Source organism: Talpa occidentalis, unplaced genomic scaffold (genome assembly GCF_014898055.3).
Source record: "Talpa occidentalis isolate TD23 unplaced genomic scaffold, MPIMG_talOcc4v2.1 talOcc4.7, whole genome shotgun sequence".
NCBI lineage: Eukaryota > Metazoa > Chordata > Mammalia > Eulipotyphla > Talpidae > Talpa > Talpa occidentalis.
Window position 1 is genome coordinate 135,866,741 of NW_023605083.1, and position 15,239 is coordinate 135,881,979.

At 68.2% G+C, this 15,239-nt stretch overlaps 4 protein-coding genes across 5 annotated transcripts; 1 reads left to right on the forward strand and 3 right to left on the reverse strand.

Moving 5' to 3' along the window:
• Positions 1-3,315: 3,315 nt before the first annotated feature.
• Positions 3,316-6,798, reverse strand: PDE6G (phosphodiesterase 6G). Of its 2 annotated transcripts, XM_037494236.2 has the most exons (5): positions 6,589-6,798; positions 4,996-5,065; positions 4,405-4,584; positions 4,147-4,187; positions 3,316-3,867 (listed from the first exon to the last, which is right to left on the reverse strand). In XM_037494236.2, the coding sequence occupies exons 3-5, from the start codon at positions 4,548-4,550 to the stop codon at positions 3,791-3,793; spliced, it is 264 nt and encodes an 87-aa protein (XP_037350133.1). In that variant the 5' UTR covers positions 4,551-4,584; positions 4,996-5,065; positions 6,589-6,798; the 3' UTR covers positions 3,316-3,790. The 2 variants fall into 2 exon arrangements, with proteins under 2 accessions (XP_037350133.1, XP_037350132.1); XM_037494235.2 differs by lacking the exon at positions 4,996-5,065 and having other exon boundaries at positions 6,589-6,623.
• A 127-nt stretch (positions 6,799-6,925) lies between these two features.
• OXLD1 (oxidoreductase like domain containing 1) lies at positions 6,926-7,426 on the reverse strand. Its single transcript, XM_037493357.1, has one exon. It carries the CDS (start codon positions 7,424-7,426, stop codon positions 6,926-6,928), a length of 501 nt encoding a protein of 166 aa, XP_037349254.1.
• Positions 7,427-7,614: 188 nt separating this feature from the next.
• On the forward strand, positions 7,615-12,731 carry CCDC137 (coiled-coil domain containing 137). Its single transcript, XM_037493359.1, has 6 exons — positions 7,615-7,751; positions 7,956-8,083; positions 8,822-9,038; positions 9,710-9,792; positions 9,920-9,999; positions 10,094-12,731. Exons 1-6 carry the CDS (start codon positions 7,615-7,617, stop codon positions 10,307-10,309), a joined length of 861 nt encoding a protein of 286 aa, XP_037349256.1. The 3' UTR covers positions 10,310-12,731.
• Positions 12,732-12,734: 3 nt separating this feature from the next.
• On the reverse strand, positions 12,735-15,169 carry ARL16 (ADP ribosylation factor like GTPase 16). Its single transcript, XM_037493612.2, has 5 exons — positions 15,096-15,169; positions 14,847-14,905; positions 14,411-14,524; positions 13,821-13,936; positions 12,735-13,715 (listed from the first exon to the last, which is right to left on the reverse strand). Exons 1-5 carry the CDS (start codon positions 15,154-15,156, stop codon positions 13,544-13,546), a joined length of 522 nt encoding a protein of 173 aa, XP_037349509.1. The 5' UTR covers positions 15,157-15,169; the 3' UTR covers positions 12,735-13,543.
• Between the last annotated feature and the right edge of the window lie 70 nt (positions 15,170-15,239).

Here is a 15,239-nt window from a genome sequence, read left to right on the forward strand (position 1 = left end):
GGCGCCGGGTTCCGGCCGCCAACGGCCCGCGCATGCGCGCTGCGCGCCCGGCCCGCTGGGGGCGGGGGCCGGGAGAGCCGGAGCAGAGGCTGGGGTGGTGGGGACAGGGGCGCGGGGCCCACGGGGGCAGGGGCGCGGGGCCCACGGGGGGCAGGGGCGCGGGGCCCACGGGGGGCAGGGGCGCGGGGCCCACGGGGGGCAGGGGCGAGGGGCCCACGGGGTCAGGGGCGCGGGGCCCACGGGGGGCAGGGGCGCGGGGCCCACGGGGTCAGGGGCGCGGGGGGGGCGCACGGGGTCAGGGGCGCGGGGTCCACGGGGGGCAGGGGCGCGGGGCCCACGGGGGGCAGGCGCAGGGTCCAGACTCCCAGGGGCAGCCATCTGCGCTGGGAGCCGCACACCAGGGCCAGCAGGCCACCCCTCGAAGCCCGCTCGCCTCCGCAGTGGACTTCTGCAGAGACGGTCCTCCCCGCGAACCCAGCTCAGAGGAGGGGCGAGCTGGGCCTTCGTCCAGGGGCCTCTGGCCAGAGCCCGTGTTCTGGCCCCAAGTCCGGCGTGCAGATGGGACCCCTCGTCTCTGGCGGTGGAAACGGTCCTGGAACCCCTAACAGGCCCCATCGTTGCTTCTGAACCCAGTGGTTGAATTTCTGGCTGTATTTGTTACCAGGCAGGGAGAGGGCGCCCCAGAACCCCCAAACCTGCCCGCTCTAAAGGGGCTGCCATCCTCGCCATCGAGACAGAACACAAGCTCGCGTGCGAGACCGTCAGCGGAAAGGAGCTTGACCACGATCGCGTGCTGCGCAGACGGGGAGGACCGAAGTTTCCAGATCCAGCTCCCCGGTCCCCCGTCCCCTCGCGGGTGAACGCCCAGCCGAACGGGGCTGGCCCAGAGCAGGGGGCCTAAGGCACCTCCCGGGCGCTCAGAGAAAGGGGCGTATCCGGGAGGAGAAGAGCAAAATCAGATCAAGACCCACGCTGCCTCCGTCCCCTCCCCACGGTCTCACCGCGTCGGCTCCACCCGTCCAGGACCCAGAAGCCAGCGCGGCCTCCTCCCGCGTCTCTGCGCCCCGCACTCCCCCAGGCCCCTCCTGCTCCCAGCCGCTTCCTTCGGCCAGCTCCACCCTCTCCTAAATGAGGCTGGGAACATGGAACCCCCTTTTCCTAGGGGCCCCCTGATATATTATCTCCTGGGCTGGGAGAGTCAGGCAAGGGGACCCTCTGGCTGCCTCCCTACTCCCACCTCTTGCTCCTGTGATTCTGTTACCACGCTGGTCACGCTGTCCAAGTTCATGGTCAGCAGTTACGTGGACGTGGTGCACTCCATGCACCCACATTTACCGGGCGCCCCTTGCGAGCGGAGGCCCTGCCTGCCCTGTGGGCTGCCTTGGGAGCCGGGTCACAGACACCCCGGGCCTAAATGTGCAATGGCAGGGTGGACAGTGATGGGAGGCCGCAAGCCGTCCTCCCCGCTCCTGACCGTCCAGGAGGAAGGCCAGATGACAGCCAGAGGGCCTGGGGCCGCCTCCGACCCAGCCCTTCCCGGCTCCAGGGCACGACGTCCCACCACTGGAAGAGAAACTCAGAGCCTGGGGAGTCCAGCACCTCGAAACCGGGAGGATGCAACAGGGCCAGTGAATACCGTCTCATCCCAGCAGTGAGAAAGGAAATGGGGGGCTAAAGTGGGTCTGGGGACTGGCGCCCACACACAGCCTCATGGGCTCACTGCACAGTCCGGGGGGGGGGGCGAGGCCGTCCTAGGCCCTGAGATGTGACTCTGCACATGACCCGCTCCTGTCCTGCCCACCCCCCCACCCCCCCCAAAGCTCACGGAGCCGCCCGCCAGCTCCAGCGCTGGCTGGGAGGGGGCCGGCGAAAGTCATCCTCTGCTGCCCCAGGTAAACCAGCACCGTGGCAGCCCCCGGGCTGGCTGGCCTCGCCCTTCTCCCCTGTCCAGCCCCCTGGCTGTGTGCGGGCCGGCCAGGGGCGGGCACCCACGGAGCTGCTGAGACTGAGGTGAAGCTGTCCTCATCAGGGTCCTCTCCCACACCCAGCACCGTTTACAGGAACCTGAAAGGGCTTGGCCTGGCCTTGTGCTCCATGGGAAGGGGGCACTGCCGAGCCCCAGGAGAGCACCCCACAGGGAGAGCGCCGCCTTGGCCATCAGCTCCCCCATGTCCGCCCCACCCTCCCTCCACCACCACTGCCCCACTGCTCAGCCCGGCCGGCCCCTGGGCCCACCGGATACCCCTTTGGCTCTGGGGAGGCCTCTGACTTGGTGCAGGAGGAGCCTAAGACAAGCATCCGCCCGCCTGTCCCCGCAGCTGGAGTCCTGTCTTGCTGCCCCTGCCGGCTTGCTGGGGCCCGAGGGCTGAGACAGCCCCCCTTTTCTCTGCCCTGAGTCAGCAGGTGGAGTGAGGGGCTCTTCCTGGTACTGCGGAGTGGGAACCCCGCCTGGACTTGGGGACACAGCCTGACCCCCAAATCAGACTGGCCTTCCGGGGAAAGCCGCCAGAGGCCCTCGCACATCTGCCTGTGGGGGGTGGGCAGTTCTGGCCTTGAGACTGTCCGTTAGGGGACCCAGTAGGACAGGCTCGGGGGCTTCTCTGCAACTTCACCGATCAATGTGCCATTCCTGGGGGGGGGCGGGCAGGGTCCCCCACATAAAGCGCTCCCTCCTCCTAGCAATGCCAGTCCCCAGGGCTTGCCCGAGCGTCCTGCTGGAGCAGGCTGGGGCTCCTGACCGCCTGCTCCCCGGGACCTTATGAGAAGGGGCAGCCGCCTGCGCCCCACTGCCCCACGGCCCAGCACAGCCCCTGCGCCCTGGACAGGACTGGATTCAGCGCAGGGGCAGACAGGGTGGCCTGGGTCCGGGCTGCTGGTCTGTGTGGACACGAGGCGCCATGTGGGTGAGGGAGAAGGGGGCTCCACTGTGGGCCGCTGCCCCTCTGGGAAGGCACCCACTGCCTGCCTGAAGCTTGCCCATGGCCGGCGGCCAGCGCTCCTGGCATCTCTGCAGCCATCCCAGCTGAGGGGTACGGGGGTTCACCGTCGCTTCAGGCAGCTTCGCGGGGAAGCCTGGCGCCCCAGGCATCGTCCCACAGGCTTTCCGACAGTCCGCAGGGCAAACAGGCCAGCGGGGGGCAGCCGCGACTCTCCGCATGCTCCTTTCTCTTGTAGCCACTGTGGCCAGCCGGGCCTCTGCTGCTCCATCCTCTGGGAAGCCACCCCTACAGCCTCAGCTCTGGGCACAGCTGCGACCACTCCCGCATGCCCGCGCCCCGTCCCACCCCCCCACATGCCAGGCCGAAGGAGGTGGCCAGAGACTGAAGCACAAAAGCCCTACAGCGTCCCCCTCAGCCTGGCCAGGCCCCTGCCTGGCACCTCCCGCCACCACTTTTGGTGAGACCACAGCACACTCAGGAACCAGCTGGACGCGCTAACTTTATTTGCAGACGGCAGCGAGCGTGGGCTCAAGGGAAGGGATGCGCTTCCTGCCACAGGACTGACCCCAGGGGCATCCCCGGGGCACCGCCACCCGGACCGGTCACCCGCCATACCTGCCAGGTGCCAGCTGGGAGGGGCTGGCCCTCGGGCCAAGCGCAGGGAAGGGTAGTTCTGAGAAGCTGTCCAGCTACAGGAGGTGAGGGCTCAGCTCCCCACTGCGGGACAGGCCTGAGGGGAGCTGGGCATGTCTCCCCAGTCAGGGAGGGCCCTGCTGGCCCCAGAGGACATCCTGCCGGAGGTGCTAAGTCCTGGTAACTGGGTCCGAGAGCCCAGGGTGGGTGGGGCTGGGCTAGATGATGCCGTACTGCGCCAGCTCGTGCAGCTCCAGGTGGCTGAAGGCCTCCCAGGGACAGATGACCGTGATGTCTGCAGAAGGCGCAGGTGTGTCCAGGAGGGCCCCACAGCCCAGGGCCACCACCTCCGGATCCATTGTCCACCCCGCGGGGGCTCCCCCTCCTGGGACATACCCCAGGCCCCCCCAGCCTCAGGGTATCAAAACAAAGGGAGGAGCTGGTGAACCCACAGGTGGGAAACACCCCCACTTCAGTGGGAGTGGGCTGGGGAGCAGCCCCTAGGTGAGCCCTGGCTGGGAAACGGGGAGGCTGGGGTGAGGGGGAAAAGGTCGAGCCCAAGCAGCCAGCATACCTGTGCCCAGGCCTTCCATCCCAGGGATGTCATCCCCAAACCTGTGGGAACAGGGAGGTCAGCACTGGGGGGCTGTGCACTGAGGACAAGTCCTTCCCTTTTGGGGGGGTTCTTGAGCAGGAGGTGTGCCGAGGGGCTGGGTGTGGCATTGTGGTATAGTGGGCGCCAGTTCAGTGATGACATTACCGCTGCAGAGAGTGACAACAAAGGGGACCTCCCCCCACGCAGCCAGGACCGGCGTTCCCCAGCTCTGCTTACCCTTGGACGCCTTTCTTGGGGGGCTTGCTCTTGAACTGTCTGGCTTGTCGTTGTTTAAACTTGGGGGGCCCTTTCCTGGGGGTGACAGGCCCTCCGATCACCTTGGTGGCCGACCGGACCTCAGCCTTAGGCAGCTCCAGGCTCATGGCCAGGCCGGCTGCTGAGCTCCTCGCGCTGGGGCTGGGGCAGAGCAGTGGGTCCCAGTCAGCCCTCAGGTCGCGACCCAGCAGAGCAGGGGAAGCCAGCTGACCTGCGTGTGGCCAGCACTGCCTGCCCTGCTCTGGGGGCGACCCCCCCCCACATGCCCTCCTAGCATGCTCCCCACCCTACCCCTGGGGGCAGAGACAGGCGGCCTCCCTCCTGACGAAGGAGCCAAACAGCGGGAGGGTGCAGGGCAGAGCCAGGAGCGACCCCTCCGCACCCCAGGGCCTCTTCTAGGACACCCCAAGCCCCGTGACCTTGGCTGAGAGCAGTTGGGTTTCCTCTTAAGCCTCTTAACACGAGAGGGAGAAGGCTAATCCCTCAGGGGCTGCAAGCCCAAAGGTTCTGGGGCTAAGCATAGGACTCAGAGGGCGCCGCTGCCCGCACTACCTCTCAGGTCCTTTCCTGGCCGCGGTCTGGTGGGCACTGTGGACGGGCTCCAGCCTTAGGCCACGGGCAGCTGCCACAAAAGCTCAGAGCTGAGATGGGAGGTGTGGGGGTGGGTGCCGCGGTGCCCCGGATCCCGCCAGGGCCGTCTCCAAGGCTCAGACTCGCTGGGACCACGCCAGCTCGGAAGAGCCAGGGTGGGAGAGGCCCGCAGAGGGTCTGCAGGGGGTCCGGAGTGGTGGGGCCAGGCCTGGTGGGCCCTTCTTGTCGCCCAGACGCTGGAGGCCCAGGCAGACTCCTTCCCCAGCCCACGATGGTGCACTCGGGCCCACGGAGCTCCGAGCTGCCCCCCACCCCCGCCTGGCCCATGGCTGGCGCTGCTCAAGCCAGTGGGCTGTGGACCGAGGCTCCACGGCCATCACGGTCTCGGGAAGGCCACGCTGCAGCCTGACAGAGGTGGGCTGGGCAGGTGAGAGAAGCTGGCTGACATGTAGGCGGCCACTACTCACCCAGTGCAGCGGTGGGTCCTGGATGTGTGGACGGGAAGCCCCCAGCAGGGCCCCGGCCAGGCTTTTATCCCCTGGCGGGTAAGCTGATTAGGGCTGCCCCCTCACGCTAATGCGATTGTCGCTGCCGGAGACCGCTCAAGAGCAGGGGTCTGACCAGGATAGGAAGGGGACTTGTGCTCGCGAGCAGCGGGGGCGGGCAGGATGTTCCTGAAGCAGCTCATCTTTGTGAGACTGGCACTAGCTGTGCCCCAGGGCCCCGAAAGCCCTGTGTAGATGGTCCCACTTGTGTAGGGGCCACTTTTTGGCCCCCCTGGGCTGTGCTGAGCCCTGCACCCCCTCCCATCCGCCCAGGGCCGTCTCCAAGGCCAGACCAGGGCGCCCCTGCCGTAACGCTCCCTGGGCCCGTTCAGCGGGACAGCACGAGCCCATCCGCCACTCACCACACTGCCCCAGCCCCAGGTGGGAGCGTCCCAGGCGCTAGAGAACGTGGGGGTGAATGAGTGAGGAGCAGCGGTGTGCTGCGGGCGCCCCAACCCATGCTGTACTCCCTGGGGGGCCTCTGCCAGGGCGTGGCATCCCAGGTGAAGAGCGGGGGTGGGGGAGAGCACAGGTGAACACAGCAAACCCCTTAAGAGTTTGCACCTTGGAGAAACACCTGGCAAGCCTCCCCCCCGTGTTTCTAAGAGAAACCCCTTCCATGCCGTTGACCACCCGGGGGCACAGCTCCCCCTTCCTGGGCTGCTCCCACACTTGTGGGCTGCACCTGGACGGGCACCGTCAGGCCAGGGAGGTCTAGGCAGGGCCACCTTCCTCCGCAGAGGAGCCACTTGTCAGCTGGCCCTCCAGACGTGTCTGTGCCTGCCAGGCTCGCTGCCCACTGTCCAGGGTGTCACGGGAGACGCTGGCTTTCCCCAAGAGTCTGACGTGGGGAGGGCCTGATCAGCTCAAGGCTCCTCTTGTGGCTGGGCCTGCTTCCCCCTTGTTCGACGCCGCTGAAACCAGCACCAGTGTGATGGCCGTCCCTCACCCTGTCTGGGCGCGGGCACCAGGGACCCACCGCGCGAGGGGAGGCTGAGCACAGCCCTACCTGGGCCGAGGGCCAGACTCGCACGGAAGGCTGCCCAAGTGGGCTGGAAGGGCTGGCGCGCAGGTCCCTGCAGGCTGGACGGCTGCCCAGGCCGTCTGTGGGCGTCACGCTGCCGGGGCCTCCACACAGCAACTAAGGGGGCCACACGGCCTCCCTGGGTGTGCAGGGGGCCCGGGACCCTCCCAGGCCCGCGGGGGGTGCGGCGCTCGGGGCCCTGCCCGCCTCTCCCCTCGGCGCTGACTCGACGGCGCGCCACGGGCAGGCGGCGGGCGGTCTCGGCCCACAGCGACTTTATTCTCGGGCCAGGCGGCCACACGCCAGCCCGGCCGGGGCGGGCTCAGCCCCCGCTCCTCAAGCGCAGCCGGATCTCCAGCCGGAGGAAGGCCTTGAGGTTCTCGTCGGCCACGTGCTCGTCCAGCGCGGCCAGGGCGCGCGCGCCGCCGTCCCGGTAGTGCCGCAGCAGCGCCTCCGCGTAGTCCAGCCACACGCAGCCGGGGCAGCCGCTCAGGCAGCAGTTCGTGGGCGGCCGGAGCTCGGGCGGCGGGGGGAACGCGGGCTCCGAGGGGCGCTCCCCGGGCGGCCGCGCGCCGTCCGCAGCTGCCGGGGCCCCCGCGCGGGCCTCCGCGAACCCCCCGCGGCCGGCGAGTCGGCGGGGCCCCTGGGGAGCGGACAGGCGCGTGAGCCCGGGGGCCGCCGCGCCCCCGTCCCGTCCCCGCCCCGAGAAGCCGGGGCTCCCGGGCCCGCCCCCCGCCCTCAGCGCGCGGCCCCCGCTACTTGCCGCGCCCCGGGCAGCCGCGCGCGCCGCCCGGCCTCCGGCCGCCAGGCTCCGCAGCAGCATCCCGCGCCCGGCTCAGGGCGCACGCGCGGCCCCGCCCCGGCCTCTGAGCGGCGGCCCCGCCCCGGCCTCTGAGCGGCGGCCGCGCCGGCCAATCGCAGCCCGGGGGCGCGGGCGGCGCGCAGGAAGCGGAAGTGCGGGTGGGCGGAGGCTCGGCGGGCGGAAGCGGCTGCCGCGGGGCGCGGGCTGCGATGGCGGGGGCCGCGCGCCGAGCCGCTGCGCCCGTGGGCGCGCCGGGGCCGCGGGGGCCGGGGCGGCCGCGGCAGCAGGGGACGCGGCAGCAGCAGCCGGGGAGGCTCCGCTCGGCGCCCTTGCCCGGGCCGCGCGGGTGCGTCTCCGCCCTGGGGTCGGGCCCGGGTCCCTCCGGTCCGGCCTGGAGCCGGGGCGCGCGCGAGGGTCGGCGGGGCCGGGCGCCCTTCCCGGGGCCGCGTCGCCATCCGGACGCGCACCCCTGCCCCGCCCGCCCGCCCGCGGCGCGAGGCTCTGCTGAGGCCCCGGCCGCGCCTCACCCCTGCGCCCGCCTCCCCGGCAGGGCGAAGGGGGTGGACTGCGCGCCCAGGAGCCCGGACGAGCAGGAGATCCCTTTCCGGCTCCGCGAGATCATGAGGAGCCGCCAGGAGATGAGGACGCCCCGGAGCAGCAGGAGGAGGAAGGCGGAGGGTAACGAGCGGGCGCGCGGCCGGGCCGGTGGCGGGAAGCCCGGGCTCCCCGGAGCGGGCGTGCGGGAAAGCTCGCGGGCAGCGGGCCGGCCGGGCTGGAGGGAGGGGCGGGGCTCCAGCCGCGGGGCAGTGAGACCCCACGCCCGGCGCCGGCCCGCCGCGGCCACTGGGCTCCGGGGGGCTCCCCGCTCCGACTTGCGTGGCTGTGTCCTCGCTCCTCCACACGGGGCTGGCGTTGCAGCCCAGCCTCTCGCCGTCTTTGGAGGCCTTAGGCTCTGCGCTGGGGCCGCGTGGCTACCAGGGACAGCGAGATGGCGCGGGGGAGGCGGCCGCTCTGCGGGACCTTTGGAAGGTGCGGGTGAAGCGCACCCCTTTCCAGTCCCTACATTCCGCTCCTTCCCTGAAAGAGACTGCGGTTCTCCTCAATTCGCTCTTCTGGCGGAGGCGCGGACAGGCCCTGCACCTGTTGACACCTGGAGTACCTGACCCTGTCCTGGGGGAGCACCGCGCTCAGCCAGCGCCTGCTGGTGGGCGTTTGGGTGTTTGCACTGGGCCCTTGAGCATGCCTGGTGGGTGCCAGCGGCCTGGGCACCCTAGATGCTCTTTAGCTGAATGGTGGGGGCCCCGCACATGGGCCTGATCTCCCCTTCCTTTGGGAGGGGCGGTGAGGCGCACAGGCGACCAGTCCCTCGCCTCCCCCTCCCACATGTCCTCTCTCTGAGCTCTTCTTTGGCCTCAGCCCAGGTGGCTTTCAGGAAGACGGTGGAGGAGGCCAAGGGAACAGAGCCAGACATCGCGGTCCCCAAGTTCAAGCAGAGGAAGTGGGAGTCCGAGCGGGCCTATCTCCGCCGCATGGAGCAGGAGACGCAGCACGTGCTGTTTCTCACCAAGAACCAAGCCGAGCGGCAGCCAGAGGCCCAAGCGGCTCCCAGGGAGAAATCCACGCGGAAGAAAGCGTGAGCAGGGACCAATAGGATGCGGTGTGGGCTGGGGGCAGAGTGGTGGGGTCACCCCACCCCATCCAGGGAAAGCTTGGGAAGAAGTCCAAGCCCTGGGCAGTCCAACCCTGCTCTCAGCAGAGCTGCCAGCCCTCAGGCTGAAAGGGCTCCAAGGCCACAGGACCCTCAGTATTTCTGCTTCTCTTGGGAAGAGCTTCAAGGGCCACCAGCTGCTGCGTGGCCCTTTGCCATAGGGATGTAGTAAAAGATGGCGCTTGGGGTGCTTGGGACGCTTGCCTGCCTCCACAAATCAGCACTGCTGGGGGGAGGCTGACGAGCTCCAGGGAGCTCCCCTCCCACACCTGAGCTTCCCCCACCGCGTACGGTCACCTGAGCCGCAGAGAGTACACCTCAGAAAGCCTGTCTGTGCTGCCGTCTGAGGCTGCAGCTGCTGCCCCTGCCATCCGGGTCCCAGTCGGCCTTAGAGCAGCCCAGTTGAGGCTGCACACCTTGGCCTTGCTCACGTGCCTGGGCAGACAGGCCTTTGGCAGGATGGCTGCACTGGCTGGTTCAGAAGCACCTGCGTGCCATGGGTGGGCCTTGGGCACTACCGAGGGAACCCTCGTGGTGGGGGCGCCCGCTGCCGCCTGGAGTCTAGGATCTGAGCAGAGTCATGGTGGCTTCCTCAGGTTCCAGAAGCGTAAACTGGACAGGGTTCGGCAGCGGAAGGAAGAGAAGGCAGCAGAAAGGCTGGAGCGGGAGCTGCTTCGAGGTAACTTTGGAGTGCTCAGGTCAGCCTGCTCAGAGGCAGCCCTTGGGCGAGTCCTGGTGTCTCCCCAGGGTGCAGTGGGCCTGGTGGATGGCTGTGCTGGCTGCAGCCGTGCTTCTCTTTCCTCCAGACCCAGTGCAGTTTGGCGAGGTTGCTCTGCAGCCCCCAGAGCTGACTGCCAAACCCAGGACCAGCACGAGCAGGGACCAGGTGAGTGGGGCCGGGACTGGGACCACAGCTGCTGGGCTGGCCTGGCCTGTTCCCTCCTTTCCAACTGTGGCTCCTGCTTCTGCCCCTCCCTCAGCCTGGCAGCAGGTCGCTGTTGCTGAGGGGGCTGCTGAGGCCCAGAGGTGGAGCCCGACCTCAGAACGCCTCGCTGGCCCGGCAGCGCATCGTGAGCGAGGAGAGAGCACGGGTCGTGCAGGCCTACCGGGCTCTGCGGCAACGGCAGCAACAAAGGACACTGTCACCCCAGTCACCGCCCATCCCTGCTGGGAAGATGCCCAGCACACTCCTGTGACACTGAGACCCTCTGGGAGGGCGAGCAGGGGCAGCCCTCCCGCACCCTCGGGCCCTCGCAGCTCGCACCAGCGCTCAGTGGGGTAGAGGCCCCGGTCTGCTGGGACTCCTGTCTCGGGCGGGGCGGCGTCTGTCCTGAGCCTCTGTGGCTGGGCTGGTTGGGCTCATGAAGTGTGCCCCCCGCCTGGCCTTCGATCTCACAGGTGCAGATTGAGTTGGTCCCGTCGCCCGGCCCTTAAATAGAGCAGTTGGGATGACACAGGGAACCTAGGAGGGGGACCCCACTGCCTACATATAGGGATGGGGGGGCAGGGCAGGCCTCAAGCACGTTTCTGGTGCGTGGCGGCAAGGACAGTCTGGCCCAGGCCAACACGGGGGCTGACAGCGGGCTACGGGACAGTGTGCGGACTAACCGCGTGCCTGCATGGGTCCCAAGCAGGCAGTCCTGTCCAGTCAGGAGGGCAGCCCTCCTGGACGCTGCCCTCAGTGTGCCCTGCACAGTGGCCGGGCTGAGCTCTGCAGGGGCTCTGCACTGCCCGGGCTTCCATCCTGCACGGGAAGTGTTTTCAGGCTGGAAAGTCTCGGTTGCAGCTCAGTGTCCACCCAGGAAAGCAAACACCCTGCTCTCTCGGGTAGACCCCGTCTTCTGAAATGTAAGAAATACATTATGTGCAACTGTTTAAATAGAAAGTCTTATGGACGCTGCGTCCTTACTCTGCCTGTTGGCCACCAGGCAGGCAGGCGCAGGCCTGAGCACTACACATTCTTGCCACAGCGCAGCCACGCTTGCCAGGGACCTGCCACGTGACCTCCTTGGTGCTGAGGGCGGCCTGACATCGGCCTGAATGGGTCCTCCCGGCGCCAGGGAGAGAGACACCAGAGATGGGCACTGTGCACAGCAGGGAGGGCAGGGGCCTGGTGCTGGGCTTTAGCGTGTCCCCCTCACACCTGGGGTGCAGGGCGGGGGATGTCGTCTAGGCTGTTTCCATCTCTGCCTGATTCTCAGCAAGACGGAAGCAGCGGTTTAGCCCAGAAGCAGACGAGTTGGTAGAGGCCACCCAAGTGGACTGGCGAAGCCTGAGGCCCAAAGGCCCCTTTTAGACCAATGGGGGGTGTGCCAGTGGGTCGGGGCAGCCACTAGGGCCCAGGCAGGGGCTGGTCCCATCCTAGCAGCTGTGAGTGGGCAGGTTTCTGCAGCGCAGAGCTGGGCCTGGGCACATCAGCCTGAGTGCAGATAGAGAAGCTGCAAATACCCCCATTCCATGCCCATCCGCCAGGCGCAAGGCTGCACGCCCCCTACCCCCACAAACCACCCCAGAGGCAGGGCTTGGGCAGGGCCCACCTCCTGCCCCCCATGAATTCAACCATTCACTTTCAGCAGAGATCCCGGAGGGGTGCAACCCCAACCCACAGGGGGCACCTCTTTCTTGGGAGGCTTGCATGTAAGGGTGGGTCTCCCCTGCAGGGGACTGAGCCTGGGGCAAGTACTGGTTGCTGGGATCTGTCTGAGCCCCACAGAACCTTGTACCGTGCCCTTGAGAGCTGCCAGTGTGAGCTGGGCCAGGGGCCGGAGCCACCCTGTTGACCTGGGGAGCCTGTGCAGGTGTCCAAGACGCTGCCTCCTGGGCTCATCCTCCAAGGTCAGCACCAGGGTGGGCGGAGAGGTGGCAGCAGACCCAGGCATAGCCCCCCCGCTCTGGGGAGGAAACGAACTGAGGCACTCATGCCTGGACCTCAAATTTGAGTGGACACCCAACCCTGCAGGAGAAGTCAGGCTCGCCTGGAGGACACCCTGAGCCCAGCATCTGGAGGGACAAGGCTGGCCTCTGGCCTTGGGGACTGGCTTGTTTTGCTTTTCCTGCCTGGAACCTGAGCCGGGCGATCAGGTTAGAGTCCTGGCTAGAGTCCCCACACCTCCCAGAGCTCCCCAGGTGGTGTCCAGGCAGCATTGGCCTGCCATGAGTCAGCGGGCATCCCCTGAAATCTGCCTCCATCCCACAATGCCTGCTTGCGGTACCTTCTGGCAGGGACTCACTCTGCTCCCCAAAGCACGCAGGCTGTACAAACAGCTGGATCACACCAAGAGGTAGAAAAATCAGGACTTGAACTCAGTGAGTGACAGGATCCATACAACCAGAAACAACTAAGGCCGCAAGGGCCCTGGCCTGCAGCTTGTCACTGTACTCTCTGACTTGATGAAAGACCCAGAGGCCACCCGAGTTTGGGATACCCCCAGGGCTTGGGACAGCTCCAGCCTCCTGCCCAGGCCTGCTCACCGGTAGGCACAAAGCGAGCAAGATTACTACCCTCAGCCAATTACTAAGATGGGGCAGTCCCCCCGCCACCCCACGGCAAACCACCCGCAAGACATCAGCAGAATTCCTGGCTTCAGCAAGACCCTAACCCCCCCACCCCCCCAAGCTGGTCAGGGCATCAGGTCCATGGCGGGTCAGCACCAAGATGCACCCCAGCTTCGGGTCCTACATGCACCCAGGTGTCGCCTGCACAACTGAGAAACCACCAATGTCCCCACAGTCCCCCAACTCAGACCCAGGGCGCACACGGGCGCTGCTGGCCGGCAGTCATGACTCAGGGACATGCTCTGCTCACCAGCTGCTGTTTACTGCCAAAGGTGAAAACGCACAGCACATAAAAGCCTGGACCTAGACAACCGCAGGTGACCGCTGTGGCTGCTCTCGTGCAGCAGGGGAAGGTGTCACTAGCTGGGCGGACAGCGGCGCTGCCGCAGAGCGCGAAAGAGCTCTCCCCAAGGGGGGAGCCGCAAGCCCCTCCTGTGCCCTGGGACCACCCTTGTCTGCCGCAGGAACCCCACACCCTCTAGGCTTTTCCTTCTGAGTTCAGGCGTGGTTCTCCAATCCCTCCTCAGCCCGACAGGGCTGGGCTATTGGTGCCAGACATGCAGCTGGCTGCAGCCACGCAGGAGTCACGGGGGCCGGGAGCCGTGCGCCCACGGCCCTGGGGAGCAGTGAGCAGGTTGCTCGGTGAAGGGAGTACACCCAGGCAGCCGCAGGACACCCAGCAGGCCTGTCCTCTCCGAAGCCCAGGACGACAGCGGCTGTCAGTTTGTCACTGTTCGCCTCAGTGCACCCCTCATGGCAACAATGCGGACACATGGCTTCCACGGCTCACACCAGATCCTTCTGGGCTAGTGAGAACTGCTGGAGGCTGGAAGTGCCATCCACAGAGCAGGTCAGCCAGGCCTGCCCCCGCAGAGTCAGGTCTGGGTCCTACCGGGGCCCTGCAGCCAGCGCAGCACCCCTGCCAAGCCCGTGCCTTCCCGGGCGCTAATTTCCGCTGTGCTGATGTTCTGCGTGGCGTGAGCTATGATGTCTGGAAGCCGGAGCAGCGACTTCATCTCCTCGACGGTCATGTAACAGGGCAGGTCGCTGCAACGAAAGACAGGCCCCTAGAGCAGGCTGCCCAGCCCGTCTCACCTCCCATCAAGCCCCAGCCCTGTGCCCCGGCCCTGCCCCCCGGCCGACAGCCCGCACGTCTTATTGAAGAGTATCAGTACTGAAGCGCCTGCAAGCTGCTCCGCGGCGAGGAGGCCCAGAAGCTGTGCGCAGGATGCCGAGAGCTGGGCGGGGTTCGACGCGTCCACCATGAACTGGGGAAGAGAAAGCAGTCAGGGCTGCTGCAGTGGCAGGAGATTCTCGCCTGATTGCTTTCCAGGCGGCAGACTGGTCAGAGGAGCAAAATGACGCCTACACAGAGGCCTGGGAACAGGCAGCGAGAGGGTGAGGGACACTGGGCTGTCCTGGCCCCCACACACCTCTACTTGCTGAGTTTAGGTTTTCAAAGACCGGGTAGGTGTAGATCTTGCCAAGGCGGGGAAGCCCCAGGGGTGCAGAGTGTGAGTGCGGCAGAGAATCGCCCCTGTGCCTGAGGGCGCACCCTGCCAGCCGCGGGTCCCAGCCTCTGGTCAGCTGGGCTCTGGGAAGGAGGCCAGCCCAGCGGAGGCCCTGTTCCCTGGCATGGACACCTCTGAACCCCGCAGACGAGCATGCAGAGAGGTGGGGGACAAGCAAAGCAGAAACAGGCAGGTGCTTCTCCAAAGAGAGCACAAAGGAGCACGACCTACCAGGAGACGGTGGCAGTTGCCATAGTAACTGGGCCAGATGGGGCCCATGCAGCCCCCCAGCTCCCGGACGGTGATCTTCCTCGGGGCCGCGATGTCGGTGAGGTCGGTGCCCACCTGCGGGAAGGCGCGCGGGGAGATCACAGGCGCTTCCCCGCAGAGAGGGGGCCCGCCGAGCCTCCCACAGCGCCCCGGGGACTCGAGCCGACCCGCTGTGCCGGGCCCGCGAGCGCCGGCGTGCGGGGGGCGTCTCGGGTGGAGACAGGGGCCGGCCCCGGAGCCCAACAGGCCCCTCTGCGGTGCTCGGCGCGGCCGCCCCGGGGGCCAGGCTCCGCCCGCGCCCGCTCAGCTCCCGCGGACGCGGCCACCGGGGGCGGAGGGGCGGCGGCGCCCCGCGCAGCGCAGCGGCCGTTCCCCACCCGCGGGGCGCGGCGCCTACCGTGGGCCGCGTCGGGGGCGGGTCGCCCAGGTCGCCCTGCCCGTCCGGGGAGCTCAGCTGTGCGCGGCAGTCAAGGACCCAGCGGCGGAGGGCGCGGCCGGCGGAGGGGACCCGCGCGCCCCGGGCCTCCCGCCCCGCCGCCCCCCGCGACCCCGAGCCCCGGGCCCCGCCGCCCCCCGCGACCCCCCGCCCCGGGCCCCCGCCCCCGGCCCCGGCGCCCCCGCCCCGCCCGGCCCGGCCGCAGGATAGTCCGCAGGCGCTTCAGCAGCAGCGTCTTCCCCACGCCCGCGGCCCCCAGCAGGAGACACATCCCGGCCCCGCGCCAGCCGCCTCCGGAGCTCGTCGCCGCGACGCCGCAAAGCCCGCCCCCCCGCGCCCCCGCCGCGCCCTCAT

Coding starts and splice junctions, on each gene's coding strand:
- ARL16 (XM_037493612.2), bottom strand. CDS start 15,156: ATGTGTCTCCTGCTGGGGGCCGCGGGCGTGGGGAAGACGCTGCTGCTG. Junction 14,906..15,095: donor GCTGCTGAAGCGCCTGCGGA/CTATCCTGCGGC, acceptor ACTGCCGCGCAC/AGCTGAGCTCCCCGGACGGG. Junction 13,937..14,410: donor GCAACTGCCACCGTCTCCTG/GTAGGTCGTGCT, acceptor TCTCTTCCCCAG/TTCATGGTGGACGCGTCGAA.
- PDE6G (XM_037494236.2), bottom strand. CDS start 4,550: ATGAGCCTGGAGCTGCCTAAGGCTGAGGTCCGGTCGGCCACCAAGGTG. Junction 4,188..4,404: donor CCCAAGAAAGGCGTCCAAGG/GTAAGCAGAGCT, acceptor CTGTTCCCACAG/GTTTGGGGATGACATCCCTG. Junction 3,868..4,146: donor GATGGAAGGCCTGGGCACAG/GTATGCTGGCTG, acceptor CGCCTTCTGCAG/ACATCACGGTCATCTGTCCC.
- OXLD1 (XM_037493357.1), bottom strand. CDS start 7,426: ATGCTGCTGCGGAGCCTGGCGGCCGGAGGCCGGGCGGCGCGCGCGGCT.
- CCDC137 (XM_037493359.1), top strand. CDS start 7,615: ATGGCGGGGGCCGCGCGCCGAGCCGCTGCGCCCGTGGGCGCGCCGGGG. Junction 8,084..8,821: donor CAGGAGGAGGAAGGCGGAGG/GTAACGAGCGGG, acceptor CTTTGGCCTCAG/CCCAGGTGGCTTTCAGGAAG. Junction 10,000..10,093: donor CCAGCACGAGCAGGGACCAG/GTGAGTGGGGCC, acceptor CCCCTCCCTCAG/CCTGGCAGCAGGTCGCTGTT.